Consider the following 13,692-nt stretch of genomic DNA (forward strand, 5'->3'; position numbering starts at 1 on the left):
CTACAGACCCTGGTTTGATTCGAGGCTGTATCACAACCGGCTGTGATTGGGAGTCCCATAAGGCGGCGCACAATTGTCCCAGCGTCGTTAGGGTTTGGCCGGGGTAGGCAGTCAATGTAAATAATAATTTGTTTTTAACTGACTTGCCTAGTTAAATAAAAGGTTAAATACAAATGGGTAGTTATTTATGATAGCCACATTAGCAGCTAATTAGCATTTCATTTTTCGGGTGTCAATACAGGTGAATATATTGACCAGGGTAAGCCTACACAAAACACAGCCCTTATTTTAAGTGTTTCTAAAATCCACTACTGGAAAAATGAATGGTGGAAAAACGATAGGAACCATTTTCTTGTTTGACTGCTAAGTTTTATGGGTATTATTACTCATAATGTGGTACTTTATAATAGCATTTCCCAAAAAAGAAAAGAGGAATATATGTGGTAAAAACTACAAACGTGTAACTTTTTGCTGCGTACGTCCCAAAACCACACGCATTATGGGCAATAGTGGTCAGTTGCTATTTAATTTGCCACAAGACGACAAGTCCCACAATGCATTGCTTTTGTGCCTTCATAAATTCAGGTGGCCACCGTGTTTACTAAAATGAGACTAGATAAAATACGATACCGCTGTCAAAGTAAATATAGCATGATGTCATGTTGTTGAGATAGCTAGCGTGCCCTTGATCTCCTTTTGCGATTTGTGAGTTGCTGAAATTGTCCGCTAGCAAATATCTGTTTATACTCGTCAGCGGCGTTAACGAGATATACAGCTATAAAAGTTAGCATTAGCAAGCTACTGTAGTTAGCCAAGTATTTATGCCTTGATTGGCGCATTAGTTATATTTTACTTTAGTGTTTGGTGTCAAGTCAGCTAGCTAGTATCGATTACGAACTAGTAACGTTAGCTAACGTGCTTGCTTCAAACCACAGGTAACGTTAGCTAGCTAAACAGCTAGTCAGGTAACAGTTAGCAAATTCGACTTGCTAACTTTGGCTAGCCTCACAGCTGGATCTTTCCACGATGTGAGTTGGTGCTCGCCTTGCGCATCAGCTAGTGTTTGTTTACAATCCTAAGATGTACACCTTATTATCTGGTCTGTACAAATACGTGTTCCAGAAGGACGAATACTGCATCTTGATCCTAGGACTGGACAATGCAGGAAAAACGGTTAGTCTATTAGTTAGAAGAGCAGGTTGATATTACTGTTTATTGTTTGTGTCTTTGTTGGAGAAAGTGCTGCTGCTTGTTTGATTAGGCATGTCTTTCCTACACACACAGACCTTTCTGGAACAGACTAAGACCAAGTTCAGTAAGAACTACAAGGGAATGAATTTGTCCAAAATCACCACTACAGTTGGGCTTAACAGTAAGTAGCCAACCAGCAAGACCGACATTGTTGTGTTGCATTCAATTGTAGTACATTGCTTTCCATGAGTTCATGCCATTGTAATATGTTCTGCTACTCTCTCCTCACAAGTCGGCACAATTGATGTGGGCAAGGCTCGTCTAATGTTCTGGGACCTTGGTGGTCAAGAGGAGCTTCAGTCGCTGTGGGACAAAGTGAACACCAATATCAAATTACACACACTCAAAATAAATTATATCTAGCATGATGTAATATGCCTCATTATCTGTCAACTGATTACATTGATTTGAGGTTGATTGCTGAAACATGGCTTTGTTAACTTTGAATTCACAGTACTATGCTGAGTCCCACGGAGTGATCTATGTGATAGACTCCACCGACGAGGAGCGCCTATCAGAATCAAAAGAGGCTTTTGGTGAGTTTCTCACTAGGTTGTCCAAGGCATTTGGTGAAGAATATCAACAAGGCTTATGGACTTATCTTTGTCATGGGCTACAGTCCGATTCACTTCCTGAAGTGTACACTTGTTCACTCCATATCATAGCTGTCAAAGGATGGACTGGTGTGAGAATATGGTAGAAACTCCTTAGGCACTGTTACACTAATCAAATTACTTTAAAGGGATAGTTCACTCAAACTGTCTTAGTATTTTGTTCATTAGTTTACTCTTAATACAATCCCAATGCAATGACCTTTTCAAGATAGAGCACTTTCAGTACAGAGCAGAAACTGTTGAGAGGCTGTCAGCAGATCCACTCATAAGAGAAGGGTAGAGAATTTAACCTTAGCTTGGACTGACAGTTCTGTTTTCTTTTTCCAGAGAAAATGATCAGCAGTGAGGTTTTGGAAGGTGTGCCTCTCCTGGTGCTCGCCAACAAGCAGGATGTGGAGGTATACAGTCCTGTCTGGTTGTTTTGAAATCACGAGTAGCCCTGTCTAAACTGACCACGTCTTGTATAAACAAAATATGACGAGGCCTGTTAAAGAAATTGTTTTGCCCCAATGATCCATCCCTCATGCACACCTTGGTAGATGACAAAAACAGTGTTTAACATACTATATGTTGCCAAGCTCAGCATAATGCATCATTTTTTTAACTCTTTGAAATTCAGCCTGGCAGTTAGATGCAAGCCAGCAACAGGAGAGTTAACAGTTTGAAACCCGGGTCTGACAGGAAAAATCTGTGGGGAAGTGAGCCGGCAACCAGAGGGTTGCTGGTTTCAAATCCTAGATGCTATTTGCCTGCTGTTGTACCCTAGAGCATGGCACTTAACCCCCCCACTACAACAGCTCCCCGGGCGCCCAGTATGGCAGCCCCCTGCACCTCTCCAAAAACCTATATGTGTATGTATGCTTGTCTTTCAGAGGGGTTGGGGTAGAAGTGGAAGTCATATTTTGGCTGGACTGTGTGTCTTTCAGAGGGGTTGGGTTAGAAGTGGAAGTCATATTTCGGCTGGACTGTGTGTCTTTCAGAGGGGTTGGGTTAGAAGTGGAAGTCATATTTCGGCTGGACTGTGTGTCTTTCAGAGGGGTTGGGTTAGAAGTGGAAGTCATATTTTGGCTGGAATGTGTGTGTCTTTGACCAATAAAGTGATCTTAATCTAAATCCATGTAATTAGGGTACAGATAGGTGAATTCTCTCTTAGAAGATCCTCTAGGATTGTATTCATTTAGGCTTATGTTTTTGTTTCTCCCCTAGAACTGCATGTCTGTACCAGACATCAAAACCGCTTTTAGCGACTGTGCTCCAAAGATTGGGAAAAGAGATTGCCTGGTGCAGCCTTGCACAGCGCTAACAGGGTAAGAACAGAGTCCGCATTACTCTGCTGATTTGAGAACTCCATTAGGTGTGTGTGTGTGTCCGGCCGTAGGAGTGGTTAAGTTACTTTCTGAATGTAATCCGTTAGTTACAAGTTACCTGTCCAAAATTGTAATCAGTAATGTAATTTTGGATAACCCAAACTCCGTATCATTGTATTACTTTGAGTTATTTCTGGATTACTTTCCCCTTTAAGAGGCATTAGAAAACAGAAAGCATCCCCACACACATCCTTTCAGAGTTTAAAAGTACTCAAAGAAGTCATCTAGTTTTTCATATCTGTAATCTGATTACAATATTTTAGCTGGTAACGTAACTGATTAATTCGTAAAAAAAAAAAAAATCAGATTACATGTAATCGGTTTCTGTCTCTGTGCACAAATTAACTGTATATCATCATTGCTCAAAGAACAGCTGTACTCTTTGCTGATATAATGAATTATTTCTCAGACGGGTTAATGAAGGCATTCATTGTCTCTTAGGCAGGGGGTTAACGAAGGCATTGAGTGGATGGTGAAGTGCGTCATCAGAAACATTCACCGGACACCGAGACAGAAGGACATCACATAGAACAAGCCATGACCTTCCCAACTCCAGAGCTCCCACAACCAGGAGGTATTCATTTGGCACCAAATGGTAGAAAACAGACTGAAACAGGGAGGGACTATATGGACTTACTGTCTAATATGAACCATTTTCGATTGAAATGCAACCTTAATGAATACGAACGACCCAGGTGTCCCTTTTACTACAATGTGACATCCAGAAACCGTGATGAACTCTACCCAACCCCCGGCTCCATGTCCTCTTATTTGGGTGCTCTGAACTCATTTAGTTTTCAGATGCAGCTTAGCGTCAAGGTGATACAATTGGGGAAACAATTGATTATTGTGTATTATTTGCATTTGTACCTTGAGGTGTAAAGCTTTTGAAGGCTTTTTCCTTTTGGCCTCAGCTAATGTGTGTCTTTCTGATCAAACTATTATAGCGTCATCGTGTCGTTAGTTTCTCCCTGGCTCTAAGTACCTCCCTTCGGTAATATAATTCCAGGACCTCTATTCATAAAGCATCTCTGAATAGGAGTACTGATCTCTAGATCAGTTTAGCCTTTTAGATCATAAAGAATCAGATTTATATGGATTATATTACTCTCAACCCAATTAGGCTTAGTCTCATTTAACGGTCAAGAGGATGAAACATGACAACTTTATGATTCATATTATGCAAAGACACTACATGTAATGGAATTTTACATTGTGACAGAGGGTCAACGATATATTCATAGACGGGAAATACTAGTTTTCGAGTTTGCAATGCTGTGTGTGGTGTTTGTGTATGGTTGAGTACCAAATGGCACCCCATAGTGCTCTGGTCAATAGTAGTGCACTGTATAGGGAATAGGATGCCATTTGGGACACGCACTCTCTTTTTACTCGGTCAGTCTAACCTGATGACATATGTAAAGTAATGCCTATGATCAGGCTGAAAACGTATTTTAATTACAGTATGAAGAAGATTATGTAATAAACATTTCAGAACAGTTAACTGTAGTTTGACTTGACCTTTGGTTCTTAGATTTCTGTTGGTGTGATGAATCATATATAGAATGTCAGCAGTTTTTATTTTTTTAAGGAGATCGGAAATTCCGGTTCCTTTATTATATTCTTTCTGAGACAGACCACTAGGAAGGTAGAGTGGGATACACATGAAGAGGGGAAAACCGACATGATGGGATTCAAAGCCTAGTCACCAGGGTAATGGTAATACTTTATCAGTTGAAGTTAGTTGATTTTTTTCATCAGAATGTTCTTACTCACCTGCATGTAATACCCACTGGAAAATGTATTAAGTTATTACGTTCAAGTTCAACATGTTTATTATGCTATCTGGTGATTTATTACATAAAATAAGAAAACATATTCCATTATGGCAAGTTATGCAGTGTTACTGCGATATCTGTTGTTCCAGGGTGTAAACTTGTTTGAATACATTTGACCACCAATCTCTTATTATAGACCTTACTTATACAAATGCTCGCATTCCTAAATATTGGACTGAGTGAGGTAGTGGTGGTCTCCCATCGCTTTATTCAAACCTATTGATTCCACTTCACAAGGTCCCTGGATCTATCTATTTGACTTACAGTGCCTTCAGAAAATATTTATACCCTTTGACTTATACTACATTTTGTTGAGTTCAACATGGATTAAATGTGTTTTTTCTCATCCATATCTTATTCATTTAACTAAGCAAGTCAGTTAAGAACAAATTCTTATGTACAATGACTGATCACCATGATGACGAAGTGAAAATATGTTTTTAGAAATGTTGGCAAATTGATTGAAAATGAAATACAGAAATCTCTTTTAAATGTACATAAGTATTCACACCCGAGTCAAAAATGTTAATCACATTTGGCAGCGATTACAAATGTCAAATTGGTTGTTGATCGTGGCTAGAAAACCATTTTCAGGCCATGCCATAGATTTTCAAGCAGGTTTAAGTCAACTATAATTCGGCCTCTCCGGAACGTTGACAGTGTTCTTGGCAAGCAACTCCAGTGTAGATTTGGCCTTGTGTTTTAGGTTATTGTCCTGCTGAAAGGTGACTTCATCTCCATGTGTCTGGTGGAAAGCAGACAAACAGGTTTTCCTCTAGGATTTTGCCTGTGTTCAGCTCCATTCTGAAGATGGGTTTCCTGGATGAACTGTTGAGATACTGCAGTGTCCACCACAGCTGGAGGACGGCTTTGCAAGGAAATCTGGTTTTGTTTATCAGGAAGGGATTCACACATCAAAGTCATTATGCTTACATGCAAAACTGGCACAATAATAAAACCATAAAATATAAGAAATTGTGCCAATTTAACCAGTCTTTTGTATTTAATGTATCCTCTGAAAAATGTAATTCCTTTTAACCCCCGAGAGTCGATGTACTCACCCCCCGTGATAATCTAATTATCATAATAATAAAATAAAAAATCCTTAAATCTGTCAGTTGAAGCCAGAGATATGTTTTGTGCATTGGATGCGTCTCAATCCACCACATCATCTGCGATGAAAGGTGACAGCTAGAGCAGTGTTTGTCAGACCAAGAGACATTCTGAAACTCGTCTTTAGCGTCTGAATGGTTTGGCCTACAAACTATATATTATGACAGCTCTATGGAAAGGTGAGACTCTCTCAAACTTTTTTGTGTTCTATGTTTTGCTCTGCGAGCCAGTATGTTATTTTACTGGGTTTATACTTTGATGCAGGTTGGACTGAATCAAATGCAGTTATTTCAGATGTATTTGCAGTATACCTTCATTCACCTTCATATAGGTTAAATAGTAATATTTACTTAAAGGATCACTTAGTAATTGCTATATACATTGCTACATTTTGACTTATAAATGAATATGTACCTATTAATTATTGAAGAATATAACTTATAAATGCCTCCATGAGCTTAGTTTAACTATCATACCCCATCAGATCCCAAATTATAAACTTGATGTACTCCAACGTTGGAAACAAACTGAAGGTAAACAAACGCTGTACAGCCTCAGAACATGGTTAGAACTTCAATGTTGATATCATGGATGGTCAGTCCATCCATAGCTCTATCTATGAATGTAATAGTAATTACATTTCTCCAGCCTCAGCCCTCAACTTGTTACAGAAACTAAGGCGGGGAGGGGATCTTCCAGCAAGGTAATAATCCCAAAATCAACATTTTGAATTGTCATCTCAGTCTCCGAACTTGAATCCAATTGAAAACCTGTGGTTTGAATTGAAGAGGGCAGTCCATAAGTACAGACTAAGGATATCAAGGATCTGGAAAGATTCTGTATGGAGGAATGGTCTAAGAACTCTCCCAATGTGTTCTCCAACCTCATAAAAGATTTTAGAAAAAGGCTCAGTGGGCCTCCCGAGTGGTGCAGCGGTCTCAGCTGCGTCATTACAGACCCTGGTTTGTTCCCAGGCTGTATCGCAGCCTTCCCGACTGGGAGACCCATGAGGCGGCGCACAATTGGCCCAGCGTCGTCCGAGTTAGGGGAGGTTTTGGCCGGTCGGGTTGTCATTGTCCCATGGCGCCCAAACGACTCCTGTGGCGGGCCGGGCGCAGTGCACGCTGACACGGTTGCCAGGTGTATGGTGTTTCCTCCGACATATTGGTGTGGCTGGCTTCGGGGTTAAGAGAGCATTGTAGAAGCAGTGCAGCTTGGCGGGGTTGTGTTTCGGAGGACACACGGCTGTGGACCTTCTTCTCTCCCGAGTCCGTACGGGAGTTGCAGCGATGGGACAAGACTGTATACCAATTGGGGAGAAAAAGGATTTAAAGAAGAGAAGGCTCAGTGTCGTTATCCTCACAAGGGGAGGGTGCTAGACAAGTATTGAAATCAGGGGTGCCAATAATTTTGACACCTATCCTTTTGAGATTTGGTTTTATTACTTATTAAACAAAATATATTTCTCTGAGTAATTGTATTAGTTTAAAATAATATAATTTTCCAATTTGTTCTTGCAAACAATAAATAGCTCAGTATTTGTATTGTTTGAAATAAATAGTACTTTATGCTCATCTTTATCAATGGTGCCAATAATTCTGAACCTGACTGTATGTCAGAGGGGATAGAATGTGTTTTGACAGGAAATGCCATGTCAATTGTGTAGCTGTAAAATCAGATGATCTGACCAAATGACTTCCAGAGAAATGAAACTAGGACAGGAAAGAGTTGAAATGAAAAACCTGAGCAGTGGGCAATATTATTTATCACATATGATTTTATAAATACCTTCCGTGACTCGTAATAAGACGAAGCAATTAGCCTACAAAAATGTTTATCTGACTACATAAAGATCATTAAAATATACATGCAAGCATTCGGCAATGAGTTGATGTTGACTAGCAAGAATTGGTCTGATAATTGTCTATATTAAAGGCAGATATTTAATTAACATTACAAAGCATACTTCTAGGCATATAGATCCTAAGGTTAACTGAGAAGACAAAGCATGAACAAAGACATTTTTAAAAGGCCAGAGGCCTAAAAGCCTAGGAAATGAGAATAGATCATATACAACCTTCCTCCATGGACTGGATAGAGGATAAGAGAGAGAACAAAGGCAATTTATTTCAATTTATAACATCTGAATGTGTACCCTTCCTACCCAAAACCAACCACCATTAACCAATCAAAACAATACCAAGTTTACAGTAACCTAAACACACCCAGGCCCAATCTCCACAGGGTGTCACAGCATTTAAAGGCTTGTGTGGGGGATGAAACCAATGTAAATAAGACAGAATTCCTGAGAGGACCATAAAACCTTTTTGCATATAGTAATTGAGTTCACCCTATACAGATACAAGTAACCACAGAGATCATAAATACATATAGATAGCATCAGAGTTTCAGATAGAAACCCTACATGGATACTATAGTATTATTCTGTCACAGTCAATATTCAGTGGTCTGGATACTGTAACAGAGATATACATTTCGGCCCCTCAGAGGGAAGAGGCTGGTGGGAGGAGCCATAGGAGAACATGCTCATTGTAATGGCTGGAATGAAATAAATGAAACGGTATCTAACACACCAAACATATGGAAACCACGTTTGACTCTGTTCCACCAATTCCATTCCAGACATTACAATGAGCCCGTCCTCCTATACCTCCTCCCACCAGCCTCCTCTGGTATATGTATTCATGTTATCGTATGCTTATGTTCCGACTGGGTTGATGAAGTTGTACTGAATTGAAGGCACAACCTATTTTAGTTCCCATAGGAATAGTCATCAGAACCCCACATTTATGTCAAATTAATATCACAGCAATTTAATATAAGCACCATATTAATGTCCTACTCCTTTGTCACTCATGGATGCGGCGGCAGACACACAATCATGAATAAAGTACATGTGAAGCAGGAAGTGGTGTTTCAAAGCCACTAGAGGACATCCTCCCTCTGGTCCAATTGGATTCCATTTCATCCATCCAGTGATGACATGCCAGAACATGATCAGTCAAGCCTTGACTCACTGTAGTCATTATTAATCAGTAGTGGACCAATTCTCAGTGTGCTGGCCAAGGTCCAATCAGACTAATACCATGCCCCCTCGTCTACAATGCATACAATCATAATCTTCCCTCTAGCATACTATTTGTATATGACTGGTTAGATTTGCATAAGTGTGGGGATTACTATTAGTCTGTCAGTCAGTGATTCTTTGATATGGATATAATAAATGTAATGTATATAAGGTTAGTTTTAGACATGGCAAACAATATTCAGGTAAAGTCCTGTGAACAGAAAAAAAACTGCTTTATCACAAAAAGAACAAAGCCATTTTTATGATCAGCTATTACTTTATTAAATAATTTAGATCAAAAAGAATCCAATCTATACCATACTACATCTAATATAATCTATATCTAGTCTACACACTGGAATACACCTACAGCAGTCAGACTAGCATTAACTAATGCATAGTTCGTTTACTATGAAACCTATTTTATAGCGTAACATTTCGGTCAGATTTAGGCTTCATTTGGGAAAATACGATAATTTATAAATGGAATATGATACCTTGAAAAATTTGACCAAAAAGGTCTGCAGTAAAAAACAGTGTAGAAGAACACAGTTGAAATTAAATTGTAAAATACAAATAGTAAAAGAGAATACAGCCATACAAAGGTACACTATCTAGTACAGTTGATTTTAAAGATCACAGTATTTGATTCAACAAAAATATAAAACATTTCTCAAAAAATATCATTTGAACTTCACTGTAAATAATTGCAGAATAACATCTCACAGTTTAAACACAAAAAACAGACATTAAGAGCATAGGTAGTAATTAAAAAAGGAGACCATTGAATAACATTGAAAGGTCACATTAAAAATGACAGTGAGTGCAGTATTTAACTCATTTGACTCAACATTGAAACTGAAGCAACATCATAAATGTATCCTGAAAAAGTGATTTTTACTGTTCATTGTGCACCGAACCGGTGCCGAGACCACGTCGCTCAATGTAGACAGTGCTTACAGGCTATTTTGCTACTTTGCGCACAGAGATCTTTTTAGCTTCTGTGACAAAGTTCTTTGCCGTATAATGTTTGAGGAGTTGTCTCCAAGCACCACTGCGGCTCAACAACTCCTGGTTACCTTTGAGAAGGGAAGAAAACAAATGAGTACAATGACACTGTAATGTCAGTGTTTCCCAACCCTGGTCCTCCAGTACCCCCAATAGTACTCATCTTTATTGTAAGCACACCTGATTCAACTTGTCAACTAATCATCAAGCCCTCAATGAGTTGAATGAGGTGTGTTTGTCCAGGGCTACAACGAAAAGGTGTTCTGTTGCGGGTACTGGAGGACCAGGGTTGGGAAACATTGGTTTAGATCATACTCGTTCCAGTGATCTTTAACATTTATCCCTTGAGGAAACATCTCTCTCACCGATAATGCACAGTCCCTCTTTGGCCCTGGTAATGCCCACGTTTATCTGGTTGGGGTCACGAACAAAGCCCACATGTTTGGACAGCCAGGCCCAGTCCGGCTCTGTCTCGATCTCCTTGCTGGGTAAGGAGCGCACAGTGGACAGGATGACATAGCGCCATTCACTTCCTGCATGGGAGACGAAGCAGCGTTGGTTATACCCAGGGCTAACCTAACCAGTTCAAAGTTCAAAAGGACAGCGGGGGACAACCATAGAATCACAATCAAGATGGAACTGAAGGTAAAGTAAGAAAGAGTAAAACGATCACCTTGACTTTTTGTGATGGTGGTGACCGTGATTTCGTCCAGTTTCATTTTTCTCAGTTCTTTCTTAATTTCGGCCACCTGGGCATTGTAGGGAGATAGGATCGCCATACTCTGTTGTTTTACTTTGGATTCTGTCACCAGCTGCTTGGCGAGCCGAACCTGTAATAAACAAAACGTTCATTTTGGAATCTCGGTGTACCAGTGGCATGGCAAGATTTGAGTGTTGGAGTTGAGAAAACCAAGAGGTTCCTTACCACTATGTCTCTCTCCTCCATATTCGCTTTGGAGTTTTCATTTCCTTTTTCTGTGCTCACAACCAGGCTGACCTCTTCTCCACTGACGTTGCCGAAAACTATGTGCGTCTGCCTGCCGTCAGCCTGAAGGACACTATTTGGGCGATCCACGACAGTCTTCAGTTTGCCTTCATAATACTCCTCTGATGGGAACTTGCATATGTCTTCATGCTACAAAAAGATAGAAGTATTTGTATTTTCTCATTGGATATCAATCCATCTCTATCCGTATCTGTATAGTCAAAGGCACCGTAGCATTTTACCCTTGATCAACAATCATGAGATTTTATGATGTGAATTAAGAGTACCATTTTGAATGAATTCATGAAAGACTAAATATGACCCCCCTCTTAAATCAAATCACATTTCATTGGTCACATACACAAATTTAGCAGATGTTATTGCGGGTGTAGCGAAATGCTTGTGTTCCTAGCTCCAACAGTGCAGTAGTATCTAACAATTCACCACAATACACAAATCTAAAAGTAAAAGAATGTCATTAATAAATCTAAATATGAAGACGATATTACCATTCTGTACTGGGTATCCAGCATCACTGTCTGTGACCGGCGTTCAAAGTAGCGCTCAAACAGGGACTTTGACATCCCCAACTTCCTCACAAGTTCATTCTTGATGATGGGACGTAGTTGTTTGTGGTCACCAAGCAACACAATCTTGGAAGTGGAAAGAGGTTATGTCGCCATCAATCCTCATGACTTGCAAAAACGATGACTTACATTGGCCTTGGCATGCAGTGGATAAAACAGGCTGTTAAAGCTTAGTTTAAAATAAGATCTACTTTATTGGTCCATATGAGATGGAATTTTGTCTTCTGCCTTTTTTCCAACCGATCTTATATACATATACACTGAGAGTACAAAATATTAAGAACACCTTCCTAATATTGAGTTGCACCCCACCTTTGCCCTTAGAACAGCCTCAATTTGTCGGGGCATGGACTCTACAAGGTGTCAAAAGTGTTCCACAGAGATGCTGGCCCATGTTTACTCCAGTGCTTCCCACAGTTGTGTCAAATTGGCTGGATGTCCTTTAGGTGATGAACCATTCTTGATACACACAGAAAACTGTTAAGCTTGAAAAAAAACCACAGCGTTGCAGTTCTTGACTCAAACCGTTGCGACTGGCACCTACTACCATACCCGTTCAAAGGCACTTCAATATTTTGTCTTGCCCAGTCACCCTCTGAATGGCACACATACACCATCCATGTCTCAATTGTCTCGAGGCTTAAAAAACCTTCTTTAACCTGTCTCCTCCACTTCATCTCCATCTAAGTGGATTTAACAGGTGACATCAATAAGGGATCATGGCTTTCACCTGGACTCACCTGGTCAGTCTTTGTCATGGAAAGAGCAGGTATTCTTAATGTTTTGTCCACTCAGTTTACACACACACACACATTAGGTTTGAGAAGCTGGAGCAGAGAGCAGCTGCAGTGCAGTGCCCAGTGAGCAGATAAGGGGGTTAAATTCCTTGCTCAAGGGAACATAGGGAGTAGGCAGCACCTGAGAAATTGATGCCAGCAACCCTCCAGTTGGGTTTACACTAGAATCTATAGCCACAGTCAAAATGTGCTTTTTGGTCTTTATTTAAGGTTAGGCATAAGGTTAGCAGTGTGATTCTATAACAATGCACTGTTTCCATGTCCAAAATCAAGGGTTAGACAACATGCCAAAAAATCAACATTTTTTACCGAACATTTTTACACAAATGAAAATCTTACTGAGGAGCCCCACTGAGATGAACATTGTATGGCCCAGGCCTAAACAGTTGCTGCTGGATTGAAAACCAATGGAAGACAAAGTCATTCTACTACATAATGAACAAAGCAGCATCACAAACATAGGCCTTTAAATGGTTTACCTTTATTTTAAACATGTACACACCATTCTATAAGAAAAGGTAACTAAATATTAATGGTATATATTTAAGCAATTGGCCATATCAAAAAAATAAACAGAGGTGTCTTATTGCTATTATAAACAGGTTACCAATGATATTAGAACAGTAAACAAGTAGTTTTGTGTTATACCGTTGGTACACTATATATACACAAGAGTATGTGGACACCCCTTCAAATGAGTGGATTAGGCTATTTCAGCCGCACCTGTTGCTTACCGGTGTATAAAATCAAGCACATCGCCATGCAATCTCCATAGACAAACATTGGCAGTAGAATAGCCTTACTGAAGAGCTCAGTGACTTTCAACGTGGCAAAGACACAGGATGCCACCTTTCCAACAAGTCAGTTCATAAAATGTATACCATAATAGAGCTGCCCCGGTCAACTGTAAGTGCTCTTATTGTGAAGTGGAACCGTCTAGAAGCAACGATGGCTCAGATGCGAAGTGGTAGGCCACAAGCTCACAGAACGGGACCATTGAGTGCTGAAGTGAGTAAATGTCGTCGGCCCTTAGTTGCAACATTC

At 39.9% G+C, this 13,692-nt stretch overlaps 2 protein-coding genes across 2 annotated transcripts in view; one reads left to right on the forward strand and one right to left on the reverse strand.

Annotated features, from left to right (window-relative positions):
* Positions 1-486: 486 nt before the first annotated feature.
* On the forward strand, positions 487-5,416 carry LOC135541397 (ADP-ribosylation factor-related protein 1). The gene is made up of 7 exons (XM_064967609.1): positions 487-1,173; positions 1,285-1,372; positions 1,484-1,566; positions 1,706-1,787; positions 2,193-2,263; positions 3,072-3,172; positions 3,674-5,416. The coding sequence occupies exons 1-7, from the start codon at positions 1,081-1,083 to the stop codon at positions 3,759-3,761; spliced, it is 606 nt and encodes a 201-aa protein (XP_064823681.1). The 5' UTR covers positions 487-1,080; the 3' UTR covers positions 3,762-5,416.
* Positions 5,417-7,930: 2,514 nt separating this feature from the next.
* Positions 7,931-13,692, reverse strand: part of LOC135541394 (3'-5' exoribonuclease HELZ2-like) — a 38,832-nt gene continuing 33,070 nt past the window's right edge. The window contains 5 exon segments of the mRNA XM_064967599.1: positions 7,931-10,350; positions 10,645-10,812; positions 10,953-11,109; positions 11,205-11,414; positions 11,774-11,917. Coding sequence (XP_064823671.1) covers positions 10,235-10,350; positions 10,645-10,812; positions 10,953-11,109; positions 11,205-11,414; positions 11,774-11,917 — 795 coding nt within the window. The 3' untranslated portion in view covers positions 7,931-10,234.

This window comes from Oncorhynchus masou, chromosome 6 (assembly GCF_036934945.1).
Source record: "Oncorhynchus masou masou isolate Uvic2021 chromosome 6, UVic_Omas_1.1, whole genome shotgun sequence".
Lineage (NCBI taxonomy): Eukaryota > Metazoa > Chordata > Actinopteri > Salmoniformes > Salmonidae > Oncorhynchus > Oncorhynchus masou.

What these genes read in the sequence shown, in the direction of transcription:
- LOC135541397 (XM_064967609.1), top strand. Translation starts at nt 1,081, where the DNA reads ATGTACACCTTATTATCTGGTCTGTACAAATACGTGTTCCAGAAGGAC. An exon ending in CACTACAGTTGGGCTTAACA is followed by an intron (nt 1,373 to 1,483) that starts GTAAGTAGCCAA and finishes TCTCCTCACAAG; the next exon opens with TCGGCACAATTGATGTGGGC. An exon ending in CCTTGCACAGCGCTAACAGG is followed by an intron (nt 3,173 to 3,673) that starts GTAAGAACAGAG and finishes ATTGTCTCTTAG; the next exon opens with GCAGGGGGTTAACGAAGGCA.